The sequence below is a fragment of the Semicossyphus pulcher genome, unplaced genomic scaffold (genome assembly GCF_022749685.1).
Source record: "Semicossyphus pulcher isolate SPU_LCO1_2020_fin unplaced genomic scaffold, fSemPul1.0.p SCAF_6, whole genome shotgun sequence".
Taxonomy (NCBI): Eukaryota; Metazoa; Chordata; class Actinopteri; order Labriformes; family Labridae; genus Semicossyphus; species Semicossyphus pulcher.
Window position 1 is genome coordinate 16050123 of NW_027211737.1, and position 21605 is coordinate 16071727.

Genomic DNA, 21605 nt, shown 5'->3' on the forward strand with positions numbered 1-21605 from the left:
AGGATGCAAATACAAATGATCCTCTGATGCTCCACTAACTACAAGATTAGAGGGGGGCAGCAGAGGATCAAACAGCTACAGTCGGGGAGTTATGGAACGCATCCAGTGTATATTAAGGAGAAAAACCTTTGGAAAGAGATACTTGACCTCGCCATCAACCCTCTCAGTAAACACCTCCCATCATCACACCACTTATCAGTAAATGTTTGATCAGTAAATCCAGGCTGCATTTGTTTTATATGCTTGAAACTGAGAGAAGCAGCATGAAGAGACAAGGCATGATGTCACATCAGAATAAAACCCACTCAGCTCCAGTGAAGTATTGAACCCAAGAGCTACATAACAGAGTGTGTTCACCCAGTGATCTACAACAGCAAAGGAGTCTTGCCTGGAGCTACAGACTTGACTTATGAAAGGAAATAATATCAGGAAATAATATTTGAGCTAATTTGTCCATTTGACTTTGCTTTATACGGAAGCCCTAAGCGGACATGCATCCATACATTTAATTTACTCTGTTTTCCTGTGATAACAAGTAAATTCTGGTTGTTTTCTCCAGATGCTGACTTAATTATCGCGTTATCTTGAGATAACTGCTCCACCGTAAAGTCAGTTGATCATAACTCGTATCCCAAGAGTTGAGAAAGCACAAAACAAACAAACAAACAAAAAGATATAGGCCTAACTAACCTCATTAGTGGGGTTTAGGGTTAACTAATTTAGTGGTGCATTTAGTGATAATTAGCTACTGTTAGCAGTTTAACTAAGAGGATGAAATGGTAATCATTCATCATCATCAGGCCTGCTAAACATCAGTCGATATTAGCACGTCAGCATTCTGATTGTGTCATTCAGTTGAAAGCATCACGGTGGTGCAGCCTCACTGAGAGTCATCATTTCAAATCAAAATATATTTTTGTGTCCGTCCTGCCTGCACTTTGTTACTTTTGTTGTAAAAAGTAAACGTGATGATTTTCCTTAGTAAATGTTAGTGTCTGTCATCTATGTTTTTTGTTTACATTAGATATAATTCAAATACATTGTGTATACATTTTAGAAGCAGAAATCTATTGTAAGTTTTAAATGAATGGATTTATAAATATATTTCCACTTGTATCTTACATTTGAATTATGTACATATCAAACCTATAGTGCTTCCCATCCCTGTAAGCAGCACACACAACAGTGGCTGTGACCTTGTCCCAGTGTGGAAGGAGACAATCACCTGATCATCACCTGCAATGCTGCAGAAACACATACGTGGGCACACAGCCATGAAGGAATTAGCACACATGATATAAAACATGTCATGCATCCACCTTCATGGCTGACCACCCAGCACGAAAGGCTTAGAGGTAGAGTCATAAATGATCGATATATGGAGCAGAACCAGGTTCTATTATAATGGAGCTCAATCACTCTCTCTCTCTGTACAGCTGGACGCTAACTCACAGGAACGCAGGGGAGGGAAAGTGTGACCATATTGGCATGACTGCAGCAGAGACACTGCTGTTATGAGAGTGTGCACATGGTGGGTGCATGGAAGCAGCTGTCTTATCTTTGCACCGCAGGACGTTCACATTTACTGGCAAACAAACAAACAAACAAACATTTGATTAAAGAGAGGAGAGAGTGTTTGCAGGAAACAGAGGGGGGGTTTGAACCTGTGATGCTTATTTGAAAGGTCTGTTTCTGTTTGGTGTTACATAGCTACAGTTTTCTCTTCATCCACTGAAATGACTACGTTTCAATAGAGATAAAACTGCAGATGTGTGTCTAACCAAAGCAAAGATGTTGTAAAGGTGCTAATCATCCTTTACAACATTAGAACTATGTGAGCAATATGGGCTAATGCTATTTATGTCAAGTCATGATCATATAAACATTAGTATTATTTGTTTTAAATAAGTATCGGTAGTACGGTGGACATAAAGCAGTGAATTTAATGTAATTATGTTAAACTTGTTACTGGCTTGTCTGGATTGAATGAGCTTCTTTGGCATCATGTGGACAGAAGCCACCCAACAACCTGATTAACATTCCTCGATACCACAGATTGGACGGTGTCTCCAGCCACATGTTCCACATGTTGTGTTGCACATTACTCATCCATCACATTATAACAGTTAGTTCCGACCAAGTAATCTGATTGGATAAGAGACATTCCATGAGTGCTGATATAGAGAACAACATCACTGGGATTTTTTACTCTGTGTATCACTCCACCTCATTTGTTCTGAATACTGTTAATTAACATCACAGCAGAACGTGTGCTTCTAAATGAATCAAGCTGGTACCTCTGAATCACACAACAGACTCTTATTTTACTGGCTGCATGATGACTTAAGACAAACAGATAAACGTACATCGTGCAAAACAGCTGATCTGTGGTAACCTGTAGACAGAGTGCAGCAGAATGTTTGGGTTGCTTGGCAACAGATCAGTTTCAGTTAAGTTGTGGAACTAGTTGAGTTAGTGGAGCCTGCAAAACGCGTTCTGTCTGATCGGGCCCTAACTGTTGTATAAAAGCAATAACACACTCAAGGTCGTGATCATTTGGTGCAAGTCACCCCCCACTCTCTACTCCCCACATTTCCTGTCTCTCTTCAGTTGTCCTATATAATAAAGGCAAAAAGAGTGGAGGGATATGTGTTTGTTTCTTTTACAACCCTTTGCAACACTGGGCCTGCACGATATGAGAAAACTCTGCGATTACATTGTTCAATATTGCGATGCTGATATGAAGTGCAATAAATGAACAAACATAAAAGAGTGAATATTAACTACAACTCTTAGTTTCTATGTCTACCTGTGTTTGCAACATGTCCCTCCTGAATCCAGAATACATCCAAAAAGCTGGGGGGTTTTTCCACTACTAAAATGACACCTATTTATCTGAGGGTAGCTGACAGCCAGCTTGGGCTTTATCTGTAGACATCTAAAAGGTATGAAAGTATGGCCATTATACCCAGGGCTCCATCCAACAGGTAAAATGTTTGCATGCTTAGTGAGAAAACATGGCTTGTTTACATAAAATAATTTTTCATATTCTTTGCAATAAATTCAGACTTTTGCTATGTGTTAGTGATGCTCGTATTGCTGTGATGATGACATTGAATTAGGACATCTCATTATGTGTTATCAGCCAGCACGGGGAATAAAAGTCCTTCCTTCAAAGGGATGATCCAATGCTAACGTGCCCTCGAGCAAGACAGTGAATATCATCAGCTCTCTGCGTGACCTCTGACCTACTGTACACTTTATACCTCTTACTGTCTCTTCATTTTTTTGTCTGCTCTCGTCTTTTCAGCTTGTCCTCCTGATTTATGCTTCCCTCTTTTTCTGCACCTTGTTTTCATTTTTCAAAAATCTGCCCGTCTGCCCGTCTCATTTCAAATCTGTTTCATGTTTTAATCTTCTTAATCTGTTATTCCTGCTGCCGCTCCACCTCATTTCCTCTCCGACTCCTTCCTACACCACGTGGAGTCGTTGCCGCCATCCTCACCGCTCATGTCATGTCACCAAGCGTGTCATCCTATATCTTGTCTTATCAACCATCTCGCTTTCTTCGCCCCTAACCCATTTCTTTTGATGTTTCCTCTCCCTCCCTCGCTCCCTACCTTCTCTCCTGCTGTGTCGTCTCTGTCTGCTTCTTCTCAGCTGGAAGTCAGAAAAAGGATTATTTCTCTTTAGTCATCTTCGGAGGAGCATCAAAGAGGCGCCGGCGAGCAAGACAAGAATAGAAAACCGATGCTATTTATAACCTGTTCCAAAGAATGCCTACCAGCTGAAACAATCGCACTGCATCAGCATCACACACACACACATCAACACAACCTGCCACAACAGATGTAGTAAATAAAAGACCAGTCACACACACACACACACACACACACACACACACACACACACCTCTCCTTGACCAGGAAAAGGCAGACGCAGTGAAAAACAAAACCGAATGCATCTTTAAATAGACCCTACTGCTGATGTATTGATAAGGTGACTCCCACCAGAATAGAAACGGAGCCATCAGCAGGATATATTTCAACCTCTCAAAAGTTCAAGTTATCGCAGCTATTTTGGTTCAATGCTGTAACTTAATGCCAAGTTTTGTGAATTAATGTCTGTAATTGCAGCACTCACACACTGTTAAATCTTTGATTCAAGTAAAGCATGGCTACCCGCCCTCACACACACACACATACGTACACACACTCGTGTCGTAGCGCATCGCTGACAGCTGACTGATGTTGGCCTCATGAAGAACAGTGATCACCCTTAATTATACATGATGTGTCACAGAGAAGGAGGGGGAGAGAGAGAGAGAGAGAGAGGGAGGATGGGGGAGGAAGAGGATATAGATGAAGGATGTGAAAAGTGAGAAAAGGTGATCAAATATGAAGCTGAAAGTGGAGCAGAGAATAAACAGGGGAGCAGGAGTGGGAGGACTGGAAAGATAAGAGCTTGGGGGAAAGAGGAGGAAGAGAAAGAGGAGAAGGACAGATGGGAGGAAGAGAAGAAAAGGAGGGGTGACGGGGAGGTGAAAGCAGAGGAGGTGACTGTGTTTTGATCTCGACATGTCTCTCCTGCAGCAGGTCGGACTTTACATCACCGCCGAACATGAGAGCAGCAGGCTGCACACGTTCAGGCCCGCAGGCTGTGGACACACTCACAGACCAAACACACACACCTGCGCACACACACACACACACACACACACACACACACACACACACACACAAATCCTATCTGCCGGCTCTATACTCTGCTGTCCAGCTATTCTTGGAGTCACAGTAAACAGCATCAAAATAATTATGTCGTCATGTCTCCTGACCCAGAACATGAAATCTTTTCTAAAACTAGCAAAGAAAACATCCAGATCTCTTTATTGCTTCTTTAAATCTTGAAGCATTAATTTTAAAATACATTTGTAACTTTTTCCTCAGTGATGCTTTAGGATGAACTGTTTTTTCCAAAGAATATATTCATATTAATTACATGTCATGTGCTGCACGGTTGTGCAGTGGTAAGCGCTGTCGCCTCACAGCTAGAAGGTTCCTGGTTCGAATCCCAGTTCGGACGATGTGGGCCTTTCTGTGTGGAGTTTGCATGTTCTCCCCGTGCATGCGTGGGTTCCCTCTGGATACTCTGGCTTCCTCCCACATTCAAAAGACATGCTCGTTAAGTTCATTGGTGGCTCTAAAATTGCCCATAGGTGTGAGCGTGAAAGGTCATCTGTCTCTGTGTGTCAGCCCTGTGATTGGCTTGCGATCAGCCCAGGACCCTGAACAGGATAAGCGGTATAGATAATGTATGGATTGTCAATTTTCTTTTTGTTTTGTTTCAATTGAAAGTAATGATATTTGTAGATCAATCTTTTAAGAAATGGTTGTTTGGTTGTTGTGTAAAGTGAATGCTATATGTGTGGCAATTCACTGGTCACATGACTCAAATACCTCCCCGATTATGTCAAGACGGTCGGAAACACTTAGTGGATCAAGCACAGCGTGCAGCTGGTTTTATGAGAGATGGAGATGCATTTAACCTCACGCTGGTCATAATCTCGTCATGTTTGAATTCTAATAGAAAGAAAGTCAGCCGTAAATTTTAAATAACAACAAAATCACTTCACGAGTTGCAGAATTTTATGTCTAAATGTGACCACAAACATTTAATCACCTGATACAAACAGCCAGATACAACATTAGTTCCTCCTTGCACTTCAGTTTTGTGTCATTCATATTTTTCTCTTTATTCAATTTAAGCTTGTTTTCTCTTCTATTATATTTCACTGCTATTAACATCTTATTGTATTACTTTTATAAATCTCGTCTTAAAGGCTCACATGTAAGCAGTTTGAACGGCCTTGTTGAAAGCAGCTTTCCTTCATTTATTTTTGCACTTGCAGTGATGAGACATGCGTTACGCAATGACCACAAAAGTCATAAATATTCATCCCCTTTTTAGTCAAAATTTCATCGTCTATTGCCTTAAGAATATTCACATTTACTGTGGTTTTTTAAGACATTTAACAGTCTTCATTTAATCAGGATTAATCCGCGTGGTGCCAAACGTTTGTGCCCTGAAGGAGACCTGCGGCTAATGTGACCATGTTTTATGCACACCCGAGAAGTGACGCCTGAGAGGAAAGTTAAAGCGAAAAAGAGCATCGAAGACTCCGCTTGAGCAAACTGTTCAGCTGTGACGCATTTTCTCAAAAGCACAATTTTGTCCTGAGATTTTTATGATGCCGTTCAATTTTGTGCTGTCTTTTGTGTATCTCGTCCTGACCTACTTATTCAGCTCGATGGAGAGAAGCAGAACAGACTAAATAAGACAGACAGCAGAGAGGAGGAAAAAGAGCAGATAAAGTGAGAGATGGAAGTGTGTGTAGTTGAAAGAGGAGAAGTGCTGTTATTGAGCAGGAGTGTAGCATGAGGAGTGCAGGATGTCATGAAATATGTAGGAAGGAGCCGCGCAGCAACGGAACACAAAGCCATTAAAGAAAGTCCTGGAAAAAGCAGTCAGCTAGAAATATAAATGTCCATTTCCTTATCACACACACACAGCTGAAAGCACACTCACACTTTTACAATCTGTGACTCTTACATTCATGCCTCTCCCGGAGAAAAGCCACACTTTAATGTTCTCCAACGCGTACACGGATGTTTGACACACTTTTGTGCTTTAAAAGACACAAGCAGGCAGGTACACATGCATGTGCAACACAAGGAAGCAGAGACAACCTCTCTCTCTGCCTTCTCTCTGCTTCTCTCTCAGTGAACTTTGTGTTATTGTGTAAATCTTTGAACAGGAACATGTGGAGGAGCAGTGAGACAGTTAGTTTGACATGCAGCCAGGGTTTTTGGTCTTTCGGGGTCAGACTACAAGGCCGAGGCAGCTGACAACTCATTGTGAAGGCGGGATGCAACACTTTCAGCTGGCTGGGTTGTAGACAGGCTGCTTTCAAAGTACTGTTGTAAAGATGAAGATGAAACAGAATACAAATGTGGCACTTTTATGCTGTTTATCATTGCATATATTTGTCTACATTGTCCTTAATTAAAAATAATTTAGTAGATTCACCTAATTTTATTTTTACTTTCCTGGCTGCAGCTCTTGCTGGGGGCCACACAGGAACTAATTTATTTGTGCTTTCCTTTAATGAGACAGCCAGAAAAGTTTCAAAACAAGATCTCGAATGAGAATATAGTTAAAGCCAACAATCTCAATTCCATTTATGTTTTTCCAGTTGGCCTTACTTCAGTTTTAAGGTGGTGCATCACTTCCTTGTTTGTTTAAGCCAACTCATCCGTACTTCCATCACTCCATTCATTCACCACTCATTATCTGGCGGGTCTCAGAGGGCGCTGGATCTGATCTTAGCTGTCATTGGGCAAGAGGCGGAGTACACCCTGCAGGCAGGTGATCAGTCAATCACAGGGCTGACACATAGAGACAGACAACCTGTCACACTCACACTCGCACCTATGGGCAATTTGAGAGTCGCCAATTAACTGAACGAGCCTGTCTTTAGACTGTGGGAGGAAAACTGGAGAAAACCCACACTAAGCCAGGCTCAGTGATCAGAAACCAAAAGGCCTTCCAATCACAGGGCAGGGTGCACACAAACACATCACAAACTAACTGTTGGCTCATTATGGTCTTGTTCAGTCACATCTTCATCGATTAACTATGTGTAGCGCGACTTTCTCAGAAAAGGGGCATATTACTCATAATCAATAAAAGTAAAGTTATTTTGAAGAAGGTAAAGATTGTAAATTAGTGGTATTTGAACCTGATCATTCCAACTGAAGGCTTTGATTTGTCATCATTTTCTGTGTGTCTATCAAAAAGCTTGAAATTCCAAATGATCTACTTTCAAAAATGTTTAAAAATCCAGGGATCCTGGTTTCATAATCACCTCTTCCTCTCTCTGCACACACACAGCTTTACTTGACTAATTGCAATCAATAACCCAAACAGCAGACCTCTCTGCCCTCATCATCATCATCACCACCACCACCACACCCATAGAGACTATCATTTCCTCTGCTATGGACCAAACTTCGTCATAACTTCCCTCCATGTGGATACAGTATGCTTGAACCAAACACATTGATGAGGAATATGCTTTCCCTCCTCTTCACTTCATATCTCATAACGGCAGTATGAAGCAAAGCATGCAGCCTCTCCAGCAAATCACAGCAAAGGAAACGAAGAACAAAACGTTCACATGTGTCTTGTTGTGCAAAAACTGCAATATTATCAGAATAATGATAAACAATACATAGCTTTAATTCGCCGATTTCTGCTTCTGTGTTGATGAAATCCATATTCTGCGTCCACGTGATATTTGCAGTAATCACAGCGGACACTACCTCAGGTGCATGGGGCTTCATACCTGGATGCTGCAGGAGATCTCGGAGTCGTCCAGTAACCGGATCGTGCAGAGGACCTCCTGGTCCAAGGAGCGGATGCTGGGGCTGCGAAACCGGAGCATTTTCATCCTCCTGTCGGTTCTGTTTCAGCTCCTCATGGCAGCGGATCCACGCGCAGAGCAGACGCTAACGTAGCCTATGCAATGAGGATATACGCAAACATGCATGCATGCGCCTTTCTGTCGGGTCTCGTCACCCCCTGTGACGCCCTTGGGAGTAGATGGATGTATGGAGAGATGGATGGATGGATAAGAGAATGGATGGATGCAACAGGGTGGGAGGAGGAGAGCTTGCATCCGTCTCTTGCCTGCCCACTGATGGATTCACAGGAGAGAGGATGGCTTTTTCCCTCCTCTCTCTCTCTCTCTCTCTCTCTCTCTCTCTCCTCCCTCTTTTCTCTGTTTACAGCATGAACCGTCACTCTGCCGTTATTGATCCCTGCCACCTGGTGAAGGTAAATCACCCGACCGTTTGATCATTTGCATTTCCATCCTCCAGAAATCATTCTCCAATTTTATGTGCTATGGTTTTCGATTTACTTTATTTTTTAGAGCTCTAGGTTGTTTCATAAGCTTTGGATAAAATACTAAAATATAGACATATGCACATTAACGGAGGAATTTAAGCACAGATTGTTTTTTTTATTAAGGGATCGACCCCGTTATTACAAACACAATTAGCTGTGATGAAAACTCATCTCGACTGTGCATTTTTTCCATCAACAATGACGTCGAAGGCAATTTAGCTGCAACGTAATCTGAGTTTGCTCCAGAACAGAGCGCTGTCCCTTTAATTGAACACGCACGGACGTGCGTGCTGCGTCATGACGTAAAACAGTTATGGGAAATTATCGTCTCTTTTAAACTTGAGAGGTATCAACTGTTTCGTCAGGTTGTTTACGTTACAGCGTTATATGAGAGTTTTGCTCCGCTAAAACCGCAGAATTCAAGCTGTTGTTATTGAGGTGACCGACAAAAAAAGAGGTTTAAATGCTTCAATATCCGAGCTGATAAAATGTGCTTGGTAGTCGGCTGCCCCTGTGCGAGGTTTCCGTAATGATTAACTGCTTTCAAGCACCCGCGGAAGGACCTCAAGCCCAGTACTACAGGGGTAGGTATCATCACGTGAGCGCTGATATTACCTCTGACTATTTCTGCGGTGTAGAAGTTCACATACAGCTGTGTAAGATTTCGTGATTTCCAGTAACAAACTAATCGTTTTTCTTAAATCTATTTCAGGACATGACCTGCCTTTAGGTCTACAGACAGGATGATCTACGTTGTTATGGGAGTCTCGGGCTGTGGAAAGTATGTATATAGTCTGTTTATGTTTATGAAGCAAAGCCTAACAAGGTGGCATCTTAGGTTTATGAACTTACTTGGAAATGGAAATGTATTGGGAGGACACTTGTTTACACTAGTGATCACTGGGTGGAAATCCGTCAGCTACTAATGTCCTGTTACATAGTTGGATGCTAAACACTGGTATCTGTAACAAGGTCAGGAAAACAGCCAACTGCAACACAGTCCTGCTAGGGATATCATGTTAAACCAAAATATCAAGCAGAGCTAAAGGCAATGTATTTCTTTCATAACTGTCAGAAAATGTTGACATAGTCATCATTACAGTAATTTTACACATTACTCTGATGGAAGATTGAAAACAGCATCAATTATTTTAAAACATGACATATTTCTCAAAGTTGAAAAATGTTTTTTAGGTTATTCCTTAAACACTGCTGATTATCTTTTAAATGGGCTTTTTATCCCCTAATCATTCAGGATCTAAACTATTGCATGTCTGTGGTAGTAACATACTGCCTTAAAGCAGCAGTTCATTTAGTTTAATGTCTTTTTTATTTTAACATTATCGCACTGTATCAATCCTTAATGTTATATCTTGCCCCTTTTTTTATGTAGAAGCACTTTTGGGGCCTTCCTATCAGAAAAGGTAATTGGAACCACACACCAAAACACACCTCCATCATGTTTCTACACAGACTTATCTCTGCATGTATCTGTGTGTGTGTGTGTGTGTGTGTGTGTCTACTCATCAGTTAGGCTGGCCCCTGCATGAAGGGGATGACTTCCATCCACAGAAGAACATTGACAAGATGGCTCGTGGTGAACCGTTGACAGACCAGGTCAGCCCGGTCTGTGTGTGTGTGCGTATATATGTGTGTGTGTCCTTGGAGGTGTCTTGTCAGCTCAAATTGAATGTCAGCTCATTTTTGGAGTGAGCCATTTGTCTCCTGTCGTGGATAAATCATTCTCTCAGACTTGCAGCCACAGAAAACACAACAAGTGGCTGGAGAAGCTTCACTGGAGCAGACAGTGAACGCAGCAGGAAGGGAAACTGAGCTTTTGCTGCTATTTATCTTTTTTGCTGTCAATGCTGACAAAATAAAGGGAGACGTCCAAACAATCGACTGGCTACCTGCCAAAGCTGCGTGTACACGCTCACAGGCAGAACAAACCGGGCCAAGGTTTGGCAGCAGTTTACCCGTAGCGCTGTTTGGTGGCTGATGATAACCTCCCACTCAGAAATCTGCTTTGAAAACAGGGTAGAATTACCCGGGGACCTGCTCCGTCTAATGCTTTGGCATGTTTTAAAAAAACTCAACAGTTGGCAGTTTGAGAAAGAATGATGAAGTGAAGCAGAAATGTAAATTTGGGATTACTGTCAGGCTGTGGTGAAACTGTGCCTTTCATGCCAGCACTACAGTTGGCAGGTTGAGGTTGGCAATAACCAAACAAGACGGATGAGAGAACATGTTTCTCAGTGTGGCGAGAAAGATGAGCTCAGTTGTTACCAAATTAGAACAGATTATATTTCCTTTGGCAGTTTAATCAACGATGTGTTTGTGCTAGACTAGTTCTTTATGTTCATGTACATTATGCACATGGGCAAAGTCTCTACATTATAATCAGGCTCAGCTCATCCTACATCAGTCCTGTGATACTCTCAAGTGCACAGCTTGTGCCTCAGATGACGCGCTGAAACTAGCAGTGTGTGTGATTGGACTCGTCCACCCAGCTGTATTAAAGGGCAGAGCCAGAATCTGTGTTCATGTTGATGACCCCAAAAGTGGGCCAGGGCCTCCTTTTGCTTTCCTCAGCAAGCAAAAAAGTGAAAGCTTTAAGACTTCTGACACCAATTGAACAATTATAATAATTTTTATTATTATTTTCCTTCTATAAAACTGCAGTTGATTAAGCAATATCACATGAGTGTGATATTGCTTTTATACAAGCAGCAAATAGAAAAAAGTAACAATCAAAAACAGATTTTTTGTTCAACTAGTTCCACAACTTAACTGGAACTGGACTGTTGTTGCCAAGCAACCCAAACAATCTCCTGCATTCTGTCTCTACAGGTGACCACAGATCAGTTACTTTTTATGATGTACATTTTTCTGTAAGTTTTAATTTACCAGTGAAATGAGAGTCTGCTGTGTGATTCAGAGGTACCAGCTTGATTAATGTTGACATACACAGTCTGCTGTGATGTTAATTAACAGTATTCAGAACACCAGGCTGAGGCGGAGTGATACACAAAGTGAAAAGTCCCAGTGATGTTGTACTCTATCGCCACTCGTGGAATGCCTCTTGTCCAATCGGATTACTTCAAGAGAGAGAATATTGGACTTATATTTCATAGGTGAGCAGAAGCACAACTCCAAATGAATAGTAATGACATTCTTTGACTGGAGTGTGTAAGTAAGCAAATGTTGTTTTGCTGCCCTGTAGTCAAAGATAATCAGGTATTGCAGGTTTAGGTTTAGGGAGGAGACGCAGGTTGGATTAAGCACAGATTGTGAACAATTGTAAACAAGTAAAAACTGCTGCTGTAGACAACATGAAATAAATGTACAATTTAACCAGTTATGTTTTCTCTCCAGGACCGACTGCCCTGGCTTCTCAAAATACATGAAGTCATTGAAAGGTAAGAATAAAGTCTTATATATAACAGATTGGCTTCTATGAGCACACTTCCACTGAAAACACACTTTTATTAAAATACATTTTTAAAAAAGCGGAAAAGATGATTGGTTTAGAGAGCGAGAGGGAGCCGAGGAGCAGCGAGGTAAGAATATGCCGGCGTGAAATTGTCGGAAAAGATCAAAAATATCACAGATGGTTTTGAAAATCGGGCTGAAAAGCAGAGAGCGAGGAGAGGCACTTTGGGAGAGTAAAGACAGATTTAGTGAGAGAGAGTGAAGGGACGAGGTGAGGGAGGACTGGAAAAGTATGCCATCTCTTTTTAAAAACGTCTGTGGCAACATCAAAGACTTTTCTCCTTCACTCTTCCACACTCAGTCACAGTTACTTTTCTCCTTCGGCTCATCCCCGTATCCCCTCTTTTCTCTTCCTCTCCTTCTCTTTAGCTGTTTGTCACCAGAGTTCACTTTAAGTTTGATAAGTTTCCCCACTTTCACTTTTTTTTTTTACATGTGAAATTTCAGCATATAGCTCAACTATTTTTACTAATTCTACCTGTCCTGTGTCCTGTGTGTTTTGCTGTCAGAGAAAGGTGTTCAGGCTGCGATGCTCTCGTGGTTTGCTCCGCCCTGAAGCGCCTCTACAGACAGATCCTGCTCTATGGCCCCAAAGCCCTCACCTCCTCTTCAGGTCAAGAGGATATCCTGCCCACCTGTCATGACGTCTTTTTTCTCTTCCTGCACGGTGACTACGATCTCATTCACCAGAGGATGGTGGCCCGGATGGGACATTACATGAAGGAAGACATGCTGCGTTCACAGTTTGATGTTTTAGAGCCACCGCTGGAGGAGGAGAACGTGTTGCATCTGGACATCAGGAGGAGCACCGCTGATATGGCCATGGAGGTCGAGAAACACATCATCAGCCTCAATTCATCACGGATGTCTTAACCACGACTGCAGGAGGCCAACATCATCAGGTTTCCAAGTGTGATCGGTTTTTAGGTCCAGTCTGAAATATCTCAAAATCAAGATCCCAGCATAAGAAATCAAATGACTTTGGCGCTGTGACGAGGTTGCCACCTTGAGGTCAACATTTGTTTGTTTTTTATCTTTAAAAACTCTTGGATGAATTGCTGAAAAAATTTGGCACTAGCGTACATGTTCCCCATCACCTTGCCACTTCATCTAACATCATTATCAGGTTAAAATGTTGATTTGTTTGTGTTTATGTTTGACCAAATACCTGCAAAACTCTTTTTTTAGTGATAATTAGTTACTGTTAACGTGTCAACATTTGGCTCATAGCAGCACTGCACATGAGGATAGCTTCACAGTCCTGCTTTGATCCATGTAGTTTATATCTAGTACATTTAGTAGTGACGGTGAGAAGCAAAGCACTGCGTTGTGATGCATCACCACAAAGAAGCTTGAGCCGGCATTGGTTTGTGGTGTGAGTAATTAGGGCTTCAGTACAGAAGCTGTATGATCCTGTGGTGCACTAGTGATTCTGAAAACTGCATCTTGTTGGTTCGAAACATTAAAAAATAGTCTGCAACTAAGGCTCCATGTTGACATGAGCAGTGTAAGTTAGTGTGGATATTAGTTCTCTGTTAGCTCTTTATGATCCTGCACCTGAAGATTTGTTTCACAGTATTTTGTACAGGGATTTGTTTGACTGCACAGGAAATAAGTTTTGATGGACAGATGCATTGTTTATCTTTCATGAGTACAATCTTTTTTTTTTATATGAAGCATGAAGAGGAAAAAACCGGACCAAGCAAAAAAGTATAAATGACTTAAATACAGAGGAATTGATTAGCTTAGCTTGTATGTAAGTTGCTGCTTGTTACCTTTGGATACCTTACTGTATTTGGGGAATTCAGTTGCATCATCACAGGATTATAAAATAAAACTGAACTGATGATGGTTTTGGTTGAATATTTTATACCTCAAGTTTTGGAATCTTGTGTTTAATATTTTCTTTTACTTTAACATTATATATGAATGTTTATGACATTTCCACAGCACTAGAAATTAATGTAGGAATTGACACTTTCATTAGGTATTAATAAGCTAATTATTTGATCAATTTTATTGAAATATAAATTCGAAAATAAAAGAGAAAAATAAATGACTTCTGCTTATTTGTCCAAAAAATGTCTAACCCTAACCCTCTAATGTTTAACTTCAACATCATCAACTAATCATTTGAGCTTTAAGGGGAACACACCAGTATTTAACAACTGAATGTATTTTTCTTAGTTAATTAATGGGGTTGTATGAAATAAGTTTGTTTTGGAGGACACAATGAACAGAACTTGATGTCTGTGGAAACGTGATGTTTCTGATTCTCACTTCAACGTTTTATTACCTCCTTGACACACTTCACTTCATCTAACAGAGGTTTTCAGTTTCATGTGACTCTAGTTGATCTTTCTGTTTGCTTTTATCTGCTCTTGAATAGACTTTAAAAAAATCTAAGCTGCTTAGTTCCTGACAACTTAGCATCAGTAAATGGATTAGTTGAGTTGAGAGCTCCTTAAAATCATGTTTTTATCTCATTTAATCTGTCAAAACACCTTTCATGCACCGATATCACACACCGAATGCACCAAGTAATCTCAAAGTACAATCTTCACAGTGAATACGACAAAGTCAAACAATCAGAGGGATTTAGACTGAACGCCTTACTGCTGAGAGGCAGCTTTAACTCCTCTGACAAGAAGTTGTTACCGAGCTAAAGTTCAGATCAGGTCAAGGCACTGTGACACACACAAATGACCATGACCACCATGACCCCAATCTCTCTGCCAGAGACAGACAGACAGACAGACACACACACACACACACACACACACACACACACACACACCTCTATTTAGCACCGTGGAGCTGTTTTTGTGGGGTGACTCATCTCCAAACCTCAACTGGAATATTTTAGGAGCTTCTAATCCCAAAAAAAACCCCTTGGCTACTCTCATATCTCACACGACCAGGCGAACGGGGCGCGCACACACTTCAGAGACTCTGTGACACACACACCACTAGAAATGAAACCCCTCGGTCTGGCAGCAACAGACAAACACACAAAGGTTGTCAAGTGGATCACACACACATACAGATCTGATGTCAGAGTACCGGGGGACACGAGCAGGAATGGAAAACGGATCACAATCCTCTCTCTCTTTCTCTGACACACACACGCACAGACACATGCACAGACACACACAACCTTAAATACACTTTTTTAGGTAGCTGAATATCACAGTTTATTATTACACTGTGCTTGTTTTGTGTTTATATAAATAATTCATATTAATATATCTCCAAATGTCACTGTGTGTCATGTTAGATGTATGAAACTGCCCTACTGATCGTGCACACACAGATTTCAGGGTCATAATTTACAATTCAGAAAGAGGAAATAGTTTGCGGCTGCATATGTAAACAACAGCACATACACATTCTTTATATACACTGTATACAGTATATATACAGCAATAGAAACCAAATTAGTTGCTGATGTAACTGGAAAGATTAAGTGTAACTGCCCTCTAGTGTTCATTGTTTGGTAGATGCAAGTAGCATACAGAACAGCAGGGTGAGATACGCGCCTAAATTAAGTCATTGTGATGGGAAGATGGGAGGGGTAATATGTATGACAATAGTTACACTCCTGATAATATAATGACTTTTTATCAATCAAAGATGGCCGACCACTTTGTGTTCCACTTGTGTCTTTATTGAGAGTGATTGAGTCGGGTGATGCTGAGTACAACACTGCGTGTTTCTCTGTTGAATATAGCTGTATATTAAATATCTTTGATCTATTTACTGACAATTTATAGACTAAATGAACGCTCACTCAGAGCTTTAAGCATTACAACGACCACTAAAGCATGGAGGGAACAAAAGCAGCTTTACAAAGCAGGATGTCATCATAAATTCATGTGAAAAAAACAGTGCATAAATATATAATTAAGAGAGTTCTGTCGAGTGAAACAGAACATAAATTATAAAATTCAACTGTTTTTTTTTACTGATTACATCAAATGCACAAGTCAGCAGGATGAGTGAGAGTATGTTTCTCAGTCAGAGTTTCATGAAAAAGTACCCACTGCTTCTGGCACAGACACACTGTAGCATGGAGTATTTACTGCAGCTCGGGTGAATATTTACAAGTCCAAGGTGTTAGTGCAATGAGAGTTAGGCACAAAGGGTTTCTAAGAACATCTATGTTAAGTATAAGATAATCATCAGCATAGTTTGTGTTGTAACTTCCAAAAGGGTTTGGCTTCATCCATGTTTCATGCCTGACAGAGAGGGTCTCCTGAGAGAGTGAGCTGAGACGATTCAGTAACTTTGTAAATCAGAGTGTCTGTGCATGTGTGGCCTCGAGATAACCGCTGACATTCAAGCTCCTTTTGGCTTGAACACAAAGTCAACCTCTCCTTTCTAAAAGCAGATTTCTAGAGTCTGGTCTGCCTTTGGAGACGTTTAAATTATTTGGTGTGTCTGATCTTTACAGACTGTGGTAGACAAAACACTCGAGCAGCAAGAGACAGAGCAGAAGTGCCACCCGGCAGATGTGATCTAACTTTCTCTCTGATTGAACTCCAGACAGTGACTGTCTCTGTGAGTTTCAGGCTTTTATTACAGTCCAGGTGGTGAGATGAAAAGAGGTCTGCACAGAGATTACTAATATATGACCTGCCTCTGAATATTTATACAACTACTACAAGAGTCCACAGAGTGTGAGGTGGATTTAAGTACCTTGTACAGACCTGGATCATTGCATGAAGGACATGGGTAAAGTGTACACCTGTTATGCTAAGACACAATGTATTTTACTACTACAGAAAGAGCTTAGTATGGAATGTCTTTCAAAGTGCAGCGATATAAATATGGCTTCTCTCTTATGATCATTTCTGTAAAGCAATTTATAGGTGTTAAAATGTAAGTTTGCTTTTATTATGTCTGAGTGTGGGTGCTTTTGTGTATTATGCACACGTGCATTCACTTACAGATATATCAGCACACGTGTATCTGTGTGTTGTGTCAGAGACTGAGCAGGTGTACAGCAGTGGTGAGGTCTCCTCCTGTGCTGATGAGGGCCTGAAGGTTTGCCTCTCTGTCTGTGAAGCCCATTGAGCTCAGCTGCTGCAGCTCCTCCTGGAACTCCTCAGCCTGGACCTGACAGAACATGACATGTAGAGTTGTTACAATAACACAATCGAAGAGGGTTAGCATACAGATTGTCTCACGGATTGAAGGTGCCATACATGTCTCTCCTAATCGCTCAACAAAAATAAGTATGGACCTTCCAGAAATCATGCAGGCTATTTAAGTTAGACAGAATCTTAGCAAGAAATGGGATATAGCCAGATGTGGGGTAGCTACAGTGCTACGCTATAATAACACTAAAAGAACAGCATTTTAAAAGAGATGTTTATAGTTTCCTAAAAATAATTATTCACTGGTGATATTTAAAACAACAAGGTTGTAAGGAAACAATAAAATACCCTATTCGTGTTAGCCAGTGTCTGTAGCATCTGTTGCACAAACTGCTGCTGCTGCTCTGTCACCGTGGCAACCCCAGGACCATTTCCTGATTGGTCGTTAAGAACAAAGTCAGATGCAGGAACAGCATCAACGTTGGCTCCAGTGTTCCCAAGTCCAGCCCTGCAAGACAGAAGTGTGATACTAATGAGAAGTCTTACACTTTATTCGACTCACGGTGCATGACAGCGCTTCTTAATAAACCATGTTGTGTGTGATATTCGTGCTGATTTGCAGTGTTTTCTGCATCTACTGTGTACTCACGTGGGTATCAGCGCAGGAGCCTCTTCAGCCAGAGTCTGTAGCGCCTGCTGGATCTGTAGCAGAGCCTCCATAGCTCTGGGATTCAGCATGGCTGACAGAAGCTCTGGACCCTGCATCTATGTATTATTCATTCATTGTTAATAATCATTTATTTTAAGGTAAACAAATATACACGTATATATTCTGAAGGAAACATAAAAAATAATGTTGTTAAAGTAAATAATGGATATATCACACACAAGACATTTTGTCCAAAACTGACAAAATCATTGTACTGTATGTTATCTATTGCTAAGATGAGAGAGTGTAAAGTAACCTGTTGCAGGAAAAGGGGGATCTGCTGTCTGATCTGCTGCTGCAGCAGAGGATTTCCTGAGAACAAAGGGTGGCTCAGCAGCATCTGAAACAGTATGAAAATGAAGCTGTGAAGCCTGTTAGACCTGTGTAGGGTTTTAGTGGAGAGATTATGTGGATATGTTAAGAAGAAGAGGGATGGGGGTGGATTTTAGCCCAGTTCTACAACTCTGAGCTGCAGCCAAAGTGATTTTTCACCAATTTAGATGCCTGAAAAATAACTTAATGGCTTCAAAGAAGTAGATTCTCTGCAGTTGTTAAGCGAAAATAAGTGCGAAAGTTCCTGACTTGCATGTTTATGTGTCTGCATCCAGTCATATATATTGTGTATGCTTCACCTGTGCAGCCAGGTCAGGGTTCTGGCTGAGGCAGTTCAGTAGACTGCTGACGTACGGCCCTGACAGCAGGCTCTCCATCAGAGCTGGACAGGCTGTGATCTCCTCGAGCAGTGACTGCATGCCTGAGCAGAGAGGGAGGAGGTAACAGAGACAAGATGAGAAAGAGCAAGGAGAAATAGTATATAAAAGTATAGTTAAAAGTACACCTGTGCCTTAGTTTGTTTTGGGGCACCTTAAAAATAATTTAAATCACAGGAAAATAAAGAAAAAATGTATAAAAATGCATGTCCGTAAGTATATGGGGAGGAGTTTTAAAGTGTACTGTACTGGATTTATATTGTCTTGCCTTGATTAACGGCATTCTGAGCGTTTGAATTCGCTCTGGACGCGTCAGTTAGTTCTCTGAGAGGATCTGTGGAGAGGTTTGGAGTCTGCTCCCTTTCACTTTCAGTTGACTGTTTGTTTCCAGATGTTGAAGTCACCAATTTAGATACTCCTATCTGGATTTTAAAAAGAGAAGAGAAAAGACATCAAAGTAAACCGCAGATTAAAAACACAACATAAGTTTCCCTTCATGTTAGCAGAGAAGAAAAACACTATGTCTGTACCTGTGATGTGAGTCTGTTTGAGTCAGAGTTATGAATGCAATCAGAGACACCAGTGATGGTTTCAGGGTCGTCCTGCTCTGGCTGCATATTGTTTAATGCTCTGTCTTCATTGTGCATCACTTCCTCTATCATGTCAGGGTTCCTGAGGAGCTCCTGCACCTGAAGACAGGAACCTGCAAATGACAACTTCCATATATGTTCCTCAAACACACACTCAGACCACTTTTTTAATCCCCACCTGTGTGATGACATCTGTGTCGTTAAGCACATCTCCCACCTCTGGGTTTGTTTCCAGGAGCTGCTGGATCTGGGGATTAGACAGAATGAGCTGTCTGGTTAGTTGAGGGCTGGAGGTGGAGAGGCTGCTCTGCACAAAGGGACTGTCCAAAATATGCCGCATCATCCCCGGGTCAGCCAGCAGCTGGCTCTCCATGTGGTGCTGGAGTGATGGGAAGAAGCCATGCCTGCTGTTTGTTAGATCAAGACCGTCCAGACCTTCCACTGTGGAAACAAGATATAAAAAATGAAGAAACTTAAATATCTATGAGATGTAAATATGACGTGAGATTTGAGATGTGTGGAAAACAAAACATAATAGGATGTTAGGGGAGTTCCTGTGTTGAGGAGATCTTACCCAGGCAGAGGGGAGAGCTGGGAGAAGGTGTGAGGTTGTCAGGGTCAGGGTTGAACATGGCTGTCAGGTCTGACTGGACCACTTCTGAAGTTTGATCACTGGTGGGAGCAGCAGACAGAGGCTGAGGACTGAGAGGCATGGACAGAATTAGAATCTAAATTAAAAATGTGTGTGTATGAAACCTTTTCCAGGAATATCGTGCTTCAATTACATTGTTGTTACAAAATGTGCAAGTTGTAAAACAATCCTGTAAAATAAAGGGGTTCTGTTTCACATGTTACACTTTTATCCTTTTAAAAAATAGTGCAGTGCATGAAGGAAATACAGTTGTTTGTTTATACCACTATTTCAAAAATAATTACAGTGTAGTTGTAGAATCTGTGGGCTCGAACACAAAGCAGAGCATTTGAGGGTTCTCCTGTGTACAGAAATTCACAACAGCATCAGACTTTTTATAGCTTTTATTATCACACGTAATAGACGTCAGAACATAGAACTCTCTGACAATCAGTTTCCTTAAATACTTCTCATTATAAATGAGATTACTATAGAAGGTCCTCAATATAATCTACATACCTGAGACCTCCAGTAGCCTACTTATATCTGTATGAATACTGCATCTGAAGCCCTAAGTGTGCATGAAAAGTATCCTTTGGAGATCTATGCGATAGAAATCTCTCACGTTACAACTTCTCTTTTACTCACTCATAATGCCATAAGCTATATACACAACTCCACAATATTATATATGCCACACCTGATCTATCATAAAAGTAATTGTTTTTTTAAGTTACAGGATATTTCCTCTATGGGTTTTTACAAATACAACCATGCACTTCATTATTCGAGTACCTTTGGATCATGCAGAGTCTGACTGAGCCATCTGGTGCTTTCAGGTGACTCAGGAATTCTGGCTCTCTGAGGACCCGGCCGGAGTGAGTCAGCACCAGCCGCTCTGCCGGGACATCCATGCGCTCTGCTAGACCTAATTTTAACTGTATTTATACAGACACAAACAAAATTATTAGACTCTATCATTGTTTTTCCCGTCATGTCACAGATTAAGCGCAAATTAAACCATTTATGTACACACATTGCCAAAAACACAAATCCCCTGACCTGTCTGACGGTGCAGCTTCCTCTGACGGTGAACTTTTTGCTCTTCGTGAGACTTTTGACTGAAACGTGGATCGTTTCGGACCTCTGACCTTTACTCGGTTCATCCTTTACTGAGCCTGACATCGCACAGTCCTGTCCGGGCTGATGATGGAGAGGAGCTGGAGAAGAGGACACAGTCCCGGGGCGGAGGTGCGTCTGTCCGATGACTCGGCAGGAAGTTGTGTGGATGTAACCCGACGGCGCTGGATGGTGTCGAGATATAATAAAATATAATAACATAATATCTAAAAATAACTCATATTTGATAACGTTGTTTTTATATCTCCTTTGATAATGAACGGTTCT

General features: G+C 41.3%; 3 protein-coding genes across 4 annotated transcripts in view; 1 reads left to right on the top strand and 2 right to left on the bottom strand.

Moving 5' to 3' along the window:
* frmd3 (FERM domain containing 3) overlaps nt 1-8567 on the bottom strand; it is a 59624-nt gene extending 51057 nt beyond the window's left edge. For both annotated transcript variants that reach the window (XM_069682968.1, XM_069682967.1), the window contains exon 1: nt 8405-8567. In XM_069682968.1, the coding sequence (XP_069539069.1) occupies nt 8405-8509 (105 nt within the window). In that variant the 5' untranslated portion in view covers nt 8510-8567. The remainder of the gene's footprint in view (nt 1-8404) is intronic.
* Nucleotides 8568-9420: 853 nt separating this feature from the next.
* Nucleotides 9421-13467, top strand: LOC138610702 (probable gluconokinase). Its single transcript, XM_069683503.1, has 6 exons — nt 9421-9551; nt 9680-9748; nt 10361-10391; nt 10498-10584; nt 12343-12386; nt 12969-13467. The coding sequence occupies exons 2-6, from the start codon at nt 9711-9713 to the stop codon at nt 13330-13332; spliced, it is 564 nt and encodes a 187-aa protein (XP_069539604.1). The 5' UTR covers nt 9421-9551; nt 9680-9710; the 3' UTR covers nt 13333-13467.
* Nucleotides 13468-17335: 3868 nt separating this feature from the next.
* On the bottom strand, nt 17336-21383 carry LOC138609781 (ubiquilin-1-like). The gene is made up of 11 exons (XM_069682428.1): nt 21261-21383; nt 20994-21136; nt 20142-20269; nt 19746-20008; nt 19508-19666; nt 19246-19399; nt 18900-19021; nt 18524-18607; nt 18208-18323; nt 17907-18066; nt 17336-17577 (listed from the first exon to the last, which is right to left on the bottom strand). Exons 1-11 carry the CDS (start codon nt 21381-21383, stop codon nt 17443-17445), a joined length of 1587 nt encoding a protein of 528 aa, XP_069538529.1. The 3' UTR covers nt 17336-17442.
* Between the last annotated feature and the right edge of the window lie 222 nt (nt 21384-21605).